Source organism: Haematobia irritans, chromosome 4 (assembly GCF_050003625.1).
Source record: "Haematobia irritans isolate KBUSLIRL chromosome 4, ASM5000362v1, whole genome shotgun sequence".
Lineage (NCBI taxonomy): Eukaryota > Metazoa > Arthropoda > Insecta > Diptera > Muscidae > Haematobia > Haematobia irritans.
The window spans coordinates 222,789,840-222,805,438 of NC_134400.1; the positions used below are offsets into that span (position 1 = coordinate 222,789,840).

The 15,599-nt window shown below is 32.3% G+C and overlaps 1 protein-coding gene across 4 annotated transcripts in view; it reads right to left on the minus strand.

Moving 5' to 3' along the window:
- Positions 1–1,866: 1,866 nt before the first annotated feature.
- Positions 1,867–15,599, minus strand: part of Ncc69 (sodium chloride cotransporter 69) — a 309,232-nt gene continuing 295,499 nt past the window's right edge. For all 4 annotated transcript variants that reach the window (XM_075308676.1, XM_075308675.1, XM_075308673.1 and 1 more), the window contains 2 exons: positions 6,462–6,679; positions 1,867–3,214 (listed from right to left, as the gene is read on the minus strand). In XM_075308676.1, coding sequence (XP_075164791.1) covers positions 2,970–3,214; positions 6,462–6,679 — 463 coding nt within the window. In that variant the 3' untranslated portion in view covers positions 1,867–2,969. The remainder of the gene's footprint in view (positions 3,215–6,461; positions 6,680–15,599) is intronic.

Consider the following 15,599-nt stretch of genomic DNA (forward strand, 5'->3'; position numbering starts at 1 on the left):
TTGACTTACAGACGTCAAATTTTGACACGAATTATTTGAAGGTTGGTACTGTATAAAAATAATATGCATTTAATACTAGTGACGCCATTTATGTGTCAGACCGGGGACTTATCAGCCAACCTGTTAATTATAACTAAGTGTTTGCTATTACTTCTTCGTGTGGAAAATCCTTCACATGGATTTTATTACTATACGCATGTGTAGCATACTCATCTGTGTATTATCAGCTCTAATGGTTTTATTATATTTAGGTAGACCGCTAATAAAACTTTTGCCTACAGACAATAAATAACAGCCAACAACGTTTGTGTAAAGTAAACTATGCTGGTGGCAATTTGGAAATATAAGAGACCACTGTACAGAACTGAGATTGTAACAATATTTGGTTTAAAGATAACAAGTATATAGGACCTTAAGTTCGACCGGACCGAATCTTAAATACCCACTACCATGGATCAGATATAATAGTTTCCTTTAGAAACTGTTCGTCGGGTTACTTGAACGTATATAGAATTTCATGTGGACAAATACTCTTGCAAGCAAACATACATACCAAAATATGGATCGATACACTCCACAGTCGACACATCCATTTACGGACCTAAAAAAGATTTTTAATTCTAGGAAAATCGAATAAAAATTGGAGTGTCTGGACGCTTAACAAATTCAGATGGGGAGATAGGTCTATATGGAGGATATACCAAAACATGAACCGATACACATAATATTAGTCTCACTTATACTATGTGAACCTAAAATACCTAAAAACATTGTGATGTCTAGAACCTTAAGACGTCAAAACCAGAGATTGCTCTATATAGGGGGGGGGGCACATTCTTGAGATTCAACTGCATCAAATTGATTTTTGACTCGCGCATTGATGACATTTTATAAAAAGAAAATTATTCAATCATGAAATTAATTTAACTAATTAATTGTTTAATTAAAATTGTTTCAATCACTTAGATTGTTTCAATCACAGAATTAATTATAAATAAAAAAGAATATATTTGATTAAGACATTTCTTGATTTCTTCGTCACTTTCAATTAATCTTTTAATTGATTCAATTAAAAATTTAATTGATTTCATTCGCAAAAATAATTTAATTGCTTAATTATTATTTATTGATTTATAATTATTTGTTTTTAGATGAAATAATTTTCTTGTAATTTTATGTAAAGTACAAGGGTGTACTTTCTTATAAATTTTTCGATTATAATTGAATTTTTCTGTGGATTTTACTTAATGAACCAGAGAATCACGAAATTAATTGATCTAATTAATTGTTTAATTTAAAATTTATTCAAGAAATATATGAATCACAGAAATAATTAGAAATTAAAAAACATCACTTAAATTTTTAATTGAGGCAATCGATTATTTATTATATTATTGGTTATTGTATTATAATTATTTTTCCTTTATATGAAATCATTTCCTTGTAATTCTACAAGTGCTTAGACTTTCTTATGAATTTTCCGATTGAAATTATAGTTGGATTTGTCTGTCGATTAGAGTCAACATTTAATTTTATTTATAAACTAATTATTCCCGAACAAAATTTTTAGTTAATTACATTTAAATAATTTAACTGTTTAATTCATTGCAACTTCAACCTACATTTTAATAGGAAATACTTTATTATACCGCAAAACAAGAATAAATATTGGACTACACCTGTTTATTTATTTTTATTTTATTAGAGCCTAGCTATATTGCTCCTTAACCCATGTCTGCATTAAAAAGAAGAAGCTACACCTTTGACTCGGAATCAATACCAGTATCCTTAAGGGAAGATCAAATTCTTTAAATCCAACTAAAATGTTTTTGTTTTGAGTGGATTTTCAAGTAATTTAATAATTAATTCGAGATTTCGTTTCGTATTTTATTTAATAGATTAACATAGCAACTAAGAAAAGAATTTACATTAAACATTTTGTTTTTAATACATACAAATACATTCATACATATTAATATATGTAGTGAATATTTATGGTAAAGTTAAGTTAGTAAAAATAGAATAATATTTTTGTTGTTGTTGTTGTTGTAAATACAATGCAAACATTGATTTGATTTGCTCTGCAATTAAAATCTAAGAATATATAAATTACAATTATTGCATTTTAAGTGAGTCTATACTTAAAGATGTACATAAAAAATTAACAAATTAAAAAAAAAAACTTAAGTTCAAATTTCAAACTGAAGACCATACAACACCAAATTATAAATAATTTTGTTAAATAAAATTAAAAAAAAACACACGAAATATAAAAGAAAAAACAAAACATTATGCAATATCAAAAATACGGTATTGGATAATAAGTAAATATAGAACTAAGGTAATTAATTAAATAAAAAAATCGAAAAATACAAATATTGGGAATTGTGGTCGAAATTTTAAAATTTTTCGTTAAATCTGCTATTGTTTTGCCGATCAATTGTTATGGGGTTTAAACATAAAAGAAGAGGAATGCTGTACGGCTATTACATTAAATCTAAACATGGCTGGATGTGTGTGGGTGTGAGTGAGTGTAGCTATTTTTGATTCTTTGTTAACAAATACAACTAAAAATAATAATAAAAATGTCTCTTTATGCTCTTCAAACTTAAGTCTATAGAATGGGTGCGTGTGTGTTTATAAGAGAGGAGGAAGGGGTTGCTGTGGTTGTCGCTGACGCTGTGGTTTCGGGATATGATTTTATGGCATACTTCCTTCAGGTTTTTTCCGGCCATTTTACTTAAATATCCTCGGTCATTTCTGTTGTTTTTGTGTCACTGTTGATGATTCGTGGGCTATTGTAGCCGTTGTTGTCTATTGTCTTCCTGACGACGATAATGATGGTAGTGGTGGGGGGTGGTGATGGTGGCGGTTGGCTTTTGTTATTTTTCTATTTTATTTATTATTTGCGCTTTAGCTTCGTTTTTAGTGTCCCTCCGTTTGGCCCCTCCCTTCTCTATGCCGTCGTCTTATGAATAGAAAGTCAGAACACTGGTCTGATTACCACGTACAAACAGGAATGGTGGCATATCACGACTTAAACTCTCTAACCAGGCCATATAGAGGGGAGCCGTCACAAAGTTCTTGCGAGGCATGGGCAATGTCATTACAACCAAATCGGATTTGGTTGATTGTTCTTGTAAATATTCACGTAGACGTAAATAACGATTCGTTTTGTCCTGAACAGCCATCATGTCATCTTCCGTAATGGCAACTAAAATAAATTGAAAAAAAAACAGGAAACATTGAAATAAATACCCAGTACATTTAATGGTCAACATTAGTGATAATAGCATCACCAAATGGTGGGCCTCGTAAATATTCCCAAGAGTCAGAATATGAAATTTTTAACGATATCCAAACACGATTTGAAAATACTAAGATTAGAAATTTAAAGGCCTCCATAGAACTTTGGAAATTTTATGAAGGGAGGTAGTTTTTTTATAACGGCTATTTTTGGTTTTCTTTATGATCCATTTTAAGGATATTAGAATTTTTCAGTATCAGCAATAAATCAAGTCATAAAAATTAATCTGAAAATTGATTACACGAACATATAGAACAAAATTCTCGTAGGCGTTCCTCATTTGAAGTTACTTGCCTTGTAAGACCACTATCGTGTTATCTACCATCGCCAGATATTTACTAAAGGCTATGGAAATGATCCATCGGAAATACTGAAACATGAATAGCTAGGCGTGCATACCCGTAGATTCGTAGCGGTCAGTGTTTTTACCCATTTGATCGATTTCCATAATCTTCTTTGTCCAAAACAATGGAATACAGAATGTCTGTTATTTACTCTTTAATTGAAAAAAAAAAAAAAACAGGAAACATTGAAATAAATACCCAGTACATTAAATGGTCAACATTAGTGATAATAGCATCACCAAATGGTGGGCCTCGTAAAGATTCCCAAGAATCAGAATATGAAATTTTTAACGATATCCAAACACGATTTGAAAATACTAAGATTAGAAATTTAAAGGCCTCCATAGAACTTTGGAAATTTTATAAAGGGAGGTAGTTTTTTATAACGGCTATTCTTGGTTTTCTTTATGATCCATTTTAAGGATATTAGAATTTTTCAGTATCAGCAATAAATCAAATCATAAAAATTAATCTAAAAATTGATTACACGAACATATAGAAAAAAATTCTCGTAGGCGTTCTCCATTTGAACAAGGCATGTAACATGTAAGACCACTATCGTGTTATCTACCATCGCCACACTGAAAAAAAGCATGCCCGGTTCCAAAGATTTTGTCTTTACTTTAAAAATGTTGGTATTGATTCCGAGCCACAGAAGCGGAGAATACAAGTAAGGATACTTTTAAGACACAATTCTCTTTTAAACTTGGGTTTTGTGTACTTGCTTCTAGGAAGCAAATTTTAATTTTTTGCCTTTTCAGCTTTTGTTCTTCACAGATAAAAATAAGTTTGAGAACCAATAACTTTTGTTGGAAAACCAATAACAAAATTTGTTAATTTTCCTGCAACAAACTAATTTGTACTTTTAATAACCATTATTACAAAAAAGTTGTTAGCAATCGTTACCATCAGAAGGCAACAAATAATTTGTGTTCTCAATAACATAATCTGTAAGTAATTTGTTGAGCTTCGAACAGTACAAAATATTTGTTGTTGAACGTTACGTTTAATCCTCAACAAATATTTTTGAATTTGAACGAAAAAATTTGTATGTGGTTTGTTGGAGTCTATCAATGACCTGTAACAAATTTATTGGTGTATTGACAAAATTAAATTGAAATTGACAGAATTATTGCACCAAAATTGCAAAATTGCTGGAACAATTTTGGAGACATTTTGTTAAGTACATACAGAGAAGGAATATGGCCAAAATGCTATTTTTGGACGGGGAACATGTACATTTTTGTGTCGAAAATCCTATACTCAGTTTTGTAAATGTATGACGATTTTAAATTTGAGTAGTCCAGGGTCTAGCAAGCATTTTGACAACTTTTTGCCCAGTGATATATATTCTAGTTAATTAGAATTGTAATAACTCTAATCCCGATATTAATATGGTTTTATTAATTATCTCATACAACAAACACATTTAAGAAACTTCCACATTGAAAAATATAAATTTTTCACAGACATTTTTTATAAATGTTTTTTTTTATAAATGTTTCTCTGATTAATGAGCTCTTTGCTTGCTATCATACACGTGCATGTGCTCATACTCATTTTGTTCTAACGGTATTCTTCGCATACTTCTTTTAGCTTTCGTACATGTTCTCAGCGATGTGCGCGTAACCAGTCTTGTATTTTTGTTTTTGTTTTCATATCGATAGCAGTCAACTATTTTCGCAACAAAACAATTTGTTGAAAATTCTGAATATTTCTATTATTTCCTCTGTCAAGCATCTACAAACACATTTCAACAACAAATGCCTCATATTCAATAGACAAATTTGTTGAGCATCAGCAGATTTTACATACAAATAAAGTTGTTAATATTTATTTGCAGTTATTTTTTTGTGTGTTCATATGCTATCAAAGTCCTTTAAAAACGAGTTAACGACAACTTTATTTTCCAAATTAAGACTTGACTTCCAGTAGAAATTATGATATGTTTCAAGTAATAAAAGTCTTTAAAATGAAGTGTTGAAAAATATGTCCTATGTTTGAACGATTTTTTGCTTTGTAGTCAAGATGCAAAAAGGCAACAAATTTAAAGACAATTTCATTAAATGTAAAGAATTTTTCTGAGTTATTAAAGTCAAGTTGACCTTAGCCCAAAAATTTTTTCTTTCATGTTATGATACCCATTTTTAAGTGAAATCTCTTAATTATAAGGATAATACGACTTCATTGAAAAGTTTATCGACTTTTGGACAAGGAAAAAAAAAACGTTATGGTAGAGAATTGCGTCTTCCGTGCTAAGCAAAATTGGCATTCGTATGTTAAAGACATGAAATCTTTGACCTCACGACAATATTTTTTTCAGTGCAGATATTTACTAAAGGCTATGGAAATGATACTTCGGAAATACTGAAACATGAATAGCTAGGCGTGAATATCCGTAGACTCGTAGCGGTCATTGTTTTTACCCATTTGATCGATTTTCATAATCTTCTTTGTCCAAAAAGATGGAATACAGAATGCCTGACATTTACTCTCAACTCAACTCAACTCTCAACCCCCCAGATTAAACAATTTTGATTATTGACTTAGCAAACAAAGTGGGTGTGAGCCTCCACAGTCAATATCATATTTGCGATTGTCGTCATTTTTGTGAAGAATTTTAATCTCGTTCATTCTGACGTAATTTCTACACTTCAAATGTGACACCTATCGAAATATCCCGTAATGAGAGTTATTTTATTTTTTCTTAAACCCCTTTATTTCCATAACATTTACTTTAACCAAAATATTCTAAGTGTATAACCTCTTATGTATTAGTTTTTTTTATTGTGTAGATACTACACACTTACCATTGTCCTCTTGTAATTGTGTATTGGTGTCCTTTTCTGAAACCACAAAATCTTTAATTAAATCATTAAAGAATTGCTGAGAAGATTCCTGTGGTTTCTTTGTTATGTCGGGAATTAACTGCAAATCAGAGTAGTCAATACGGAATTTCGAGAGTAAACTGGCCATAGAACGTTGTTCAAATTCCAATTCAGCTTGCTTGTTAGCCAAGGCATAAACTCTGTAAAAAAAGGGGGAAATATAATTTAGTTAACATTTTTGATAATAATGTTTTCTCTGCCGGAAACTTTGGATTAGCAAATTTAATAAGCAATGCATATTTGTATATAAATCCACACTGTGGAACAGGTTATTATAAGTTAGTGCATATGTTTGCAACACCCAGAAGGAGACGAGATAGACACATGGTGTCTTTGGCAAAAATGCTCAGGGTGGGTTCCTGAGTCGATATAGCCATGTCCGTCTGTCCGTGAACACATTTTTGTAATCAAAGTCTGGTTCGCAGTTTTAGTCCCATCGACTTCAAATTTGGCACAAGTATGTGTTTTGGCTCAGGATAGATCCCTATCGATTTTGGAAGAAATCGGTTCAGATTTAGATATAGCTCCCATATATAGCTTTCGCCCGATATGGACTAATACGGTCCCAGAAACCAGAGTTTTAGCCCAATTTGGTTGAAATTTTGCACAGGGAGTAGAATTAGCATTGTAGCTATACGTGCCAAATTTGGTTGAAATCGGTTCAGATTTAGATATAGCTCCCATATATAGCTTTCGCCCGATTTACACTCATATGACCACAGAGGCCAATTTTTTGCTCCGATTTAGTTGAAATTTTGCACAGGGAGTAGAATTAGCATTGTAGCTATGTGTGACAAATTTGGTTGAAATCGGTTCAGATTTAGATATAGCTCCAATATATAGCTTTCGGCCGATTTGCACTCATATGACCACAGAGTCCAATTTTTTGCTCCGATTTAGTTGAAATTTTGCACAGGGAGTAGAATTAGCATTGTAGCTATGCGTGCCAAATTTGGTTGAAATCGGTTCAGATTTAGATATACCAACACTTTCCTTGTAAAATCGCCACTGCTTAGTCGAAAAGTTGTAAAAATGACTCTAATTTTCCTAAACTTCTAATACATATATATCGAGCGATAAATCATAAATAAACTTTTGCAAAGTTTCCTTAAAATTGCTTCAGATTTAAGGTGTGTTCCACCCCTTTACTAACATTGTGTTCCACCCTAGTGCATTAGCCGACTTATATTTTGAGTCTATAGATTTTGTAGAAGTCTATCAAATTCTTCCAGATCGAGTGATATTTAAATGTATGTATATGGGACAAACCTTTATATATAACCCCCAACACATTTGACGGATGTGATATGGTACCGAAAATTTAGATCTACAAAGTGGTGCAGGGTATAATATAGTCGGCACCGCCCGACTTTAGACTTTCCTTACTTGTTTTTAATTAAGAAAACCATTTTTACATTAATATCTTGTAAAATTTTGAATTTTAACTGACGTTTGTTACCTACAAAGTAGGTAGATTCGTTAGTATATCGTAAAAGTAAAATGATAAATGAGACTTGCATCCTATTTTTAATTTTATGGATCCTAGATTTAAAGCTAAAGGGTGGTTAAATTGTAAGGACCTATGTTGAATGTGAACCAGACCTAAACGCCAAGTTTTTTTTCGAATTTTATTTGACATTTCTCTATTTCAGACTTACTCAATTTGAACCTTGGACGTCGTGAATGGGCAGAATGGTTCCAAGAAATGGCAACAGTGGACGATCAATTTTCGAAAAAAATAAACTTCAGTGATGAGGCACATTTTCACCTCAGTGGATTCGTCAATAAACAGAATTGCCGCATTTGAGCGAATGAGAATCAAAGAGTGATTGTCGAAAAACCAATGCACCCACAAAGAGTGGCTGGTTGGTGCGATTTATGGGCTGGCGGCATCATCGAGCCGTATTTTTTCCAAAATGAGGCCGGTCAAGCAGTTACTGTGAATGGTGTTCGCTATCGTGAGATGATAACGAAGTTTTTATGGCCCAAATTGGAAGATATGGATGTGGACGATATGTGGTTTCAGCAGGACGGTGCCACTTGCCACACAGCTAACGAAACAATGGCTCTTTTGAGCAACAAATTCAATGGCCGTGCTATCTCACGTAATGGTGATGTCAATTGGCCGCCAAGATCATGTGATTTGACACCGTTGGACTTTTTTCTTTGGGGTTATTTGAAAGAAAAGTTGTACGTCGATAAGCCAGCAACAATTCAAGAGCTAAAGGATGAGATAATTCGGCACATTAACGGCATAGAACCTCCATTATGCCTCAGCGTCATCGAAAATTTGGACTATCGGATGAAGGTGTGCCACCGAGATCGCGGCGCCCATTAGGCCGATATTTTGTTCCATACATAATTGAGTAATACCAATATATCATAATAAAATAAAATTACAATAATTTCCTAAATTCAAAATCAACCTCGGACCTTGAAATTTTAACCAGTTTTAAGTTTTAAGTTAATTCTTTATTTTAAATAAGACCAATCTTTGGGACGAACAAAACACCAAAATAAGGGCTGGTCAAAATTGTTTTTGAAGGTATGAAATAAAACTATAAACCAATAAATAAAAATCTTGGACATTGTGAATTTTCCACAAGGCTGTTTTATTACCCGTATAATACAAAATTAAAACAATCAGGATCCATGAACATTACAGTAGTAATGGCAGTGGTGGATATGTGAAATGTTTATCCTTTTCTCTGATTCGAACCTCCAAAGATAACTCGAATATTGTACAAAATTCGAACTATCGACATTTCATCTACACGGATGAAAAATACTGTTTTTCATATGTTTGGCTATAAACATTATATGTTTGGAACACAAATTTTTAAACACAATATTTTTGAGTGCAAGCATATAATGTTCATAAACTAGCATAACATGTTTGGGACATATATGTTAATATGTTAGAACATATTATGTTTGGGACATAAAATGTTTGTAAATATAATATGCTTGGATGCAAACATATATTAATTTAGAAATAGCCTATAAACATATATGTGTTTAGTAGCTTGGAGCGCTATTTAACAGGGAGCGATATTGAATTAAGTTGGTGGTGGTTGCTTGTTATTACAAAATTAACATTTTATTTTCCCTTGGGCAATTGATCAGCTACTTCTTTGATCCTTACAAACTGTGTGGTCCGCTGTTCGAATCCCCGTCCGGCAAAAGGTAAAATTAAAAAAAAAATCATAAAATTGAATAATTTCTTCTACAATGTTTGTATTACAGAAAAAGGTGCTAAGAACTAAAAAATCTCGTGGAAGTGAGAAAGATGTGAGGGAATATACAATTAGGCAGAAACAAAATTTTGAGCATTCAGGTCGAAAACCTATGTTGTTAGCACCTATATTACCTGTTTATTTTCATAATCCATTATGATTGTAAATATATAAATAAATAAATAAAATTTTGAGCACAATATTGTTTGGGAGAATTTTTTTAAGCATATAATATTTTTTGGTGCAAAATGCTTCCAAACATATTATATGTTCACATAATAACATATTGTTTTTTGGAAGACAACATTATTGAATTTGGTTGCAAAAATACAAAATGTTTGGAACTTAGACTACCCAAACATATATTGTTTAGACCAATATGCTTTCAAACATATTATATATTGGAAGAGATCAAACATATAAATGTTTGGGCAATACCCAAAAATGTATATGCTTGAAGCAAAATATGTTTGGGAGTATATGTTACAGAAGCGATTTTTTGTGAGGGTGTAGAGCTTCTCCAAACTAAAAAGAATAATATTCTTTGCATTTGTACTTGAAATTTAATTTTAATTTTAGAATTTTCGACTTTTTCACAATATAGAAAATACCACACTGCGAATTTTTAAAACTTTTGCAAATTGTTTTAAGTGGTAGGGCTGGATAAGTAATATCCATCACCCCACAGAACAAAAAAAAATTCACGAAAATTTTTCCAATTAAGAAATTTTCCAATTAAAATCAAACAAATAAGATTAAGGAATTGAAAGTTATACGAAAGGATGATGCACACTGGTGGTGAAAAATGGTTCAATTTGGGAAGAATAATTCTCGTGTGTAAATTTCATAAGGAATTAACAAAAACGACCCAAATTAAGTCATCTCACTAAAGACTATGGAAATGTGTAGTGGCCAACCCTGAAACATAGTCAGGTTTGCGAGATTGGTATATGGCGTTTTCTTTTCAGTAACTTAATAGTATCAATTCCCTTAATTTTCCCGTCCAATAAGCTCGAATATGTATTGTAATAAGTTGTAGTTTATAGGCTTTATACATTAAATCAGACTGCATTGATCTCAGGCTACTACGGCGCCAAGTATATTTTGGGGTTTGTAATGTTTTTCCTTTATAAGAGTCGTTTACCAATACAAACGAGTCGTTTTACCAATACAAATAATCAAGTTCAAAACGCAAGTTTTCCTCAAAAACACGCCAGCTTTATAATGTAAACAAGAAAAAACTATGACTTTGAAGAACATAGGGATGTGAAAACACTTGTCCCTTTGCAGCCGCGGTATTTATTTGAACAAACGTTGCATATATTTGAATTTAGAATAAATGAGAATTTCTTCTTTCCATGACAACTGTCAAACTAAAACATCTTAGCTCGGTGTGAACGGTGAAATGTTTTGCAAAAACGTATGAGGAATATGAGTCAGTGGGAAAAACTATTCAATTAAAAATTTTACAAAAATTAATAGTATCAATAATTTTTTGTTTAATTGACTTTCATTTAATTTTTAAACATCTGTGATTGAAGAAATTTCAGTTAAAAAAAGTAATGGGATTAATTAATTTCGTGATTGAAGATAAAAATATTTTTTGTGTGCATGGAACGCAAAACCCTTTTATTTTATTTTGATGCGATGTGAATAAAAAATGTTTGTCAAATTTATTTAGGCAAAGCCCTTTTGACACCAAGATGGTTGGATGGGCGTTCGTTTCGGAACTCTCACATTCATCATTTGCATTCACTACCTGAAGCGCCAACTATCCACCAATTATCAGAGTAAATTAGGATAATTCACTAAACCCAATGCAAATTACACTCGAATTACCTCTTGAAATTAAAATGAAATAGGCTCAGAACTAATCCTTGAAAAAGTTTTCGATGGTCGCCTTTACCTTATAAATTCGAACAAATATTTCACTTTTTTCCTTTTTGTGCAATTTTATAAGTTGACCATCAAAAACTTTTCAAGAATTAATTCAGAGCCTATTTTATTTTGGTTGTATTTGTTTCTCAGCAATTTATTGGCACCTATCTCACTAATATGTGAAATTATCTTTGTACCATGTACACTCAAAGAAATGTTTGGTAGTAGCAATCAAAACAAACCATACAACTAGCTAAGTAAACAGAAGCAATAATTGTCCGCCAACGAAAAAAAAACCGACAAAAAATGAGGTTGACCATTGAATCATTCCTTGCGAGGTGCTCCTATTCACTACCCAGCAAAAAAATTTGGAAGTTCTTCCAAAGGCACAACTTTAACAGCACTTCGGGAAGATGCACTCCCAATGATGTTCTTTATTTTATCTCCCCAGGAAGTTCTTTTAATTCAATTTTTTATAACTTGGTTTATTCATACTTTTAATGGGTAATTTTAACTTTTTTTTTTGGTTAAAAACAGAGTAAGAATTCATAAAATGGTACAAATCATTTAAATTTTGTCAAAAAAATGCTAAATTCAATCTGAAAAATTGTGAATTTTTGAAAATATTTGAGGTCAAACGTTTCCAACAAGCGTTAGAATCCATTACAAATTATAAAAAATTATAAAAAATATTTATTTGACAAAATATCACAGACTTTTTTAATTTACATCCAAAACATTTAATTCGGATCACACCTAAAGAAGTGATGCAAATTCAGTGCAACGGCTGTTGAAATGGAGGACTTCTGTCCTATGACAAGCCCATGTTAAATTCATCGCTTCTGCGTCACTTTTGCACCACTTCCGGATCCAAAAATAATATTTTCATTACTTTTTTGGCGATGCTTTTTTTGCTGGGTAACTAAAGAATACATCGACATAGTAAATTCTAGAGTAGAATACACGTCATCATTAGGAAATATTCTATTAGCCCTTGTATCGCAGAGTCAATATTTAATGTTGATATTGCCTTGATTATTGGACATTGATTCATTGATTGTTTACGTTCTATGGTATATTCTTAAGTTCAATATTCTATGGTATGAATATAGAACGATGTGGTTATGTGCATGGACCATCCCACTTAAGTACGTTTCTCACTCATAGAATTTAAATGAATTCATGATTTTATCTTCTGCAAAGAGGTTGATGGTGTGTACCAATACATTTAGTATCGAATGGATTTGTTCTGTATGTGTGTGTGTGGTAAGGATTCGATTCATTTACATATAATGTGTTCTACGCGTGTTCACATTGTGTGGGGGTCCCACATATGACCCAGAGCAGCAGAAGTGTGACGTAGTGGGTCAGGGAATTTGACCTTTCATTGATATATCGAAAGTTTATGCCCATGTATAAAATTGTGCTTAAACTGAAAGTAAAATCTCCGCGGTTGTTGTTACAATATTTTTTACGAAATATTTCTGTCTATATACTACACCAAATTTTATTCAATAGTGTTTTTGGTTCAATGGAGGGAGCGACAAGCCAAAAAAAAAAATCACAGTATTACGTTTTTTTTTTTTAAATAACAATATGAAACGTATGCTAATGTAAAAAAAATCAGATGTAAGGCATCGCATTTTGTGAGTATAGGCATAGAGGTGGTCAAATTAAATTTTATATATCACAGAAACTACAAAGACAATACCAAATGTTCCTGTAAGATAACCAATTTTCCCACATTTTAATGTAAGATTTATAATGTATCATGCTGGTAATCTATATTTAATATACAAATATTTTATAAAAAAAAATATTTTTAAAGCTTTTTTCTCAGTGTAGGCATTGGCGCTTGTAGACAAGGGGCTACGGCCCTTCCTTCTATAGTGCAATGACAATACACAAAGGAAAATCGTAAATAGGTTTTAAAATTTCCGGGGGTTACATTTTTTCTGGGGGGAGCTAAGTCTCCCCTCCCCCCGGAGGACTTTCAGCGCTTACCTCTGTAAAATAAATATATGTGCAAAAATTGTTTCATTTCTCTTTTGGACAAAAATAACGATACTTAAAATTTTTCTTTTTAACGATATTTATCACCCTCTATCATTAGCGATTTTGTCGCTAGACACCAATTCGATGTACCGTTATATGAAATTTGTAATGAAAGTTAGAAGTTCAATAGCAAATAGTGTACAATGTGCATTGTACATCATTTACATTTTTTTTCGCTGAAGTGTGCACAGGCTCATTACAGTTTCGTTGTGAAGAATAAATATAGATTGTGCGTGAGAAATTTAGTGCATATTTTTAATCTTTATTGAAAAATGCCTCGAGGAAGTGAACTTTCAGAGGAAGAACACCGAAAAATGAACGGAATGGACCTAGCTAGCAAAAAAAATTGGAGAAATTGCATCGGCGACAAATCGACGCCGCACTACGATTAGCAATTTTTTAAAAAATCCCACAAACTATGGTTGTGCTAAACGCAGTCGGCGCATTCCAACCGCTGACCAAAGGACAAAGCGACATATTCGTTAACTTGCTGCCAATCAAAATATGAGCTGCAGAGAAATGAAAGTTGAATTGGGTCTGAATGTGACTAGACAACGAATACAGCAAATTATCAAATACGATATAGGACTAAAATACGAAAATAAAATTCCTAAACCGCAGTTAACACAACACCATAAAAATGCTGCAGAAAAATAAAAGTTTTGACACGAAGAGTTCAAAACGGTTACATTTAGCGATGAAAAGAAATTCAATTTGGATGGTCCTGATGGCCATCACAAATATTGGCGACATTCTCGGTCAGCTTTTTTTTATACCCTCCACCATAGGATGGGGGGTATATTAATTTTGTCATTCCGTTTGTAACACATCGAAATATTGCTCTAAGACCCCATAAAGTATATATATTCTTGGTTGTGGTGAAATTCTGAGTCGATCTAAGAATGTCCGTCCGTCCGTCCGTCCGACTGTTGAAATCACGCTAACTTCCGAACCAAACAAGCTATCGACTTGAAGTAGACTTGGCACAAGTAGTTGCTATTGATGTATTGCAAATACGGATGGTATTGCAAATGGGCCATATCGGTCCACTTTTACGCTAGGCCCCCTATATACAGACCCCCAAATTTGGCTTGCCGAACCTATAAGAGAAGCATATTTCATCCGATCCGGCTGAAATTTGGTACATGGTGTTGGTATATGGTCTCTAACAACCATGCAAAAATTGGTCCATATCGGTCAATAATTATATATAGCCCCATATAAACCGATCCCCCGATTTGGCTTGTTGAGCCTCAAAGAGAAGCAAATTTCATCCGATCCGGCTGAAATTTGGCACATGGTATTAGTATATAGTCTCTAACAACCATTCAAAAATTTGTCCATATCAGTCCATAATTATATATAGCCCCCATTTAAACCGATCCCCAGATTTGAAGTCCGGAGCCTCTTGGAGGAGCAAACTTCATCCGATCCGGTTCAAATTTGCAACGTGGTGGTTAGTATATGGCCGCTAATAACCATGCCAAAATTGGTCCATATCGGTCTATAGTTATATATAGCCGATCCTCAATCATACAAAAATTGGTTCATAATCATGGTTGCCATTCGAGTCAAAAATAATCTAGCAAAATTTTATTTCTGTAGAAAATTTTGTCAAAATTGTATTCCTATAGAAAATTTTGTCAAATTTCATTTCTATAGAAAATTTTGGCAACATTTTATTTCTATAGAAAATGTTGTCAAAATTATAATTCTGTAGAGAATGTTGTCAAAATTTTAAATTTTTGAAAATTTTGTCAAAATGTTATTTCTATAGAAAATTTTGTTAAAATCGTATTTCTATAGAAAATGTCAAAATTTTATTTCTATAGAAAATTTTGTCAAACTTAATTATATACGTATTTACCCAAGTAATTCGATTGTGGATGAC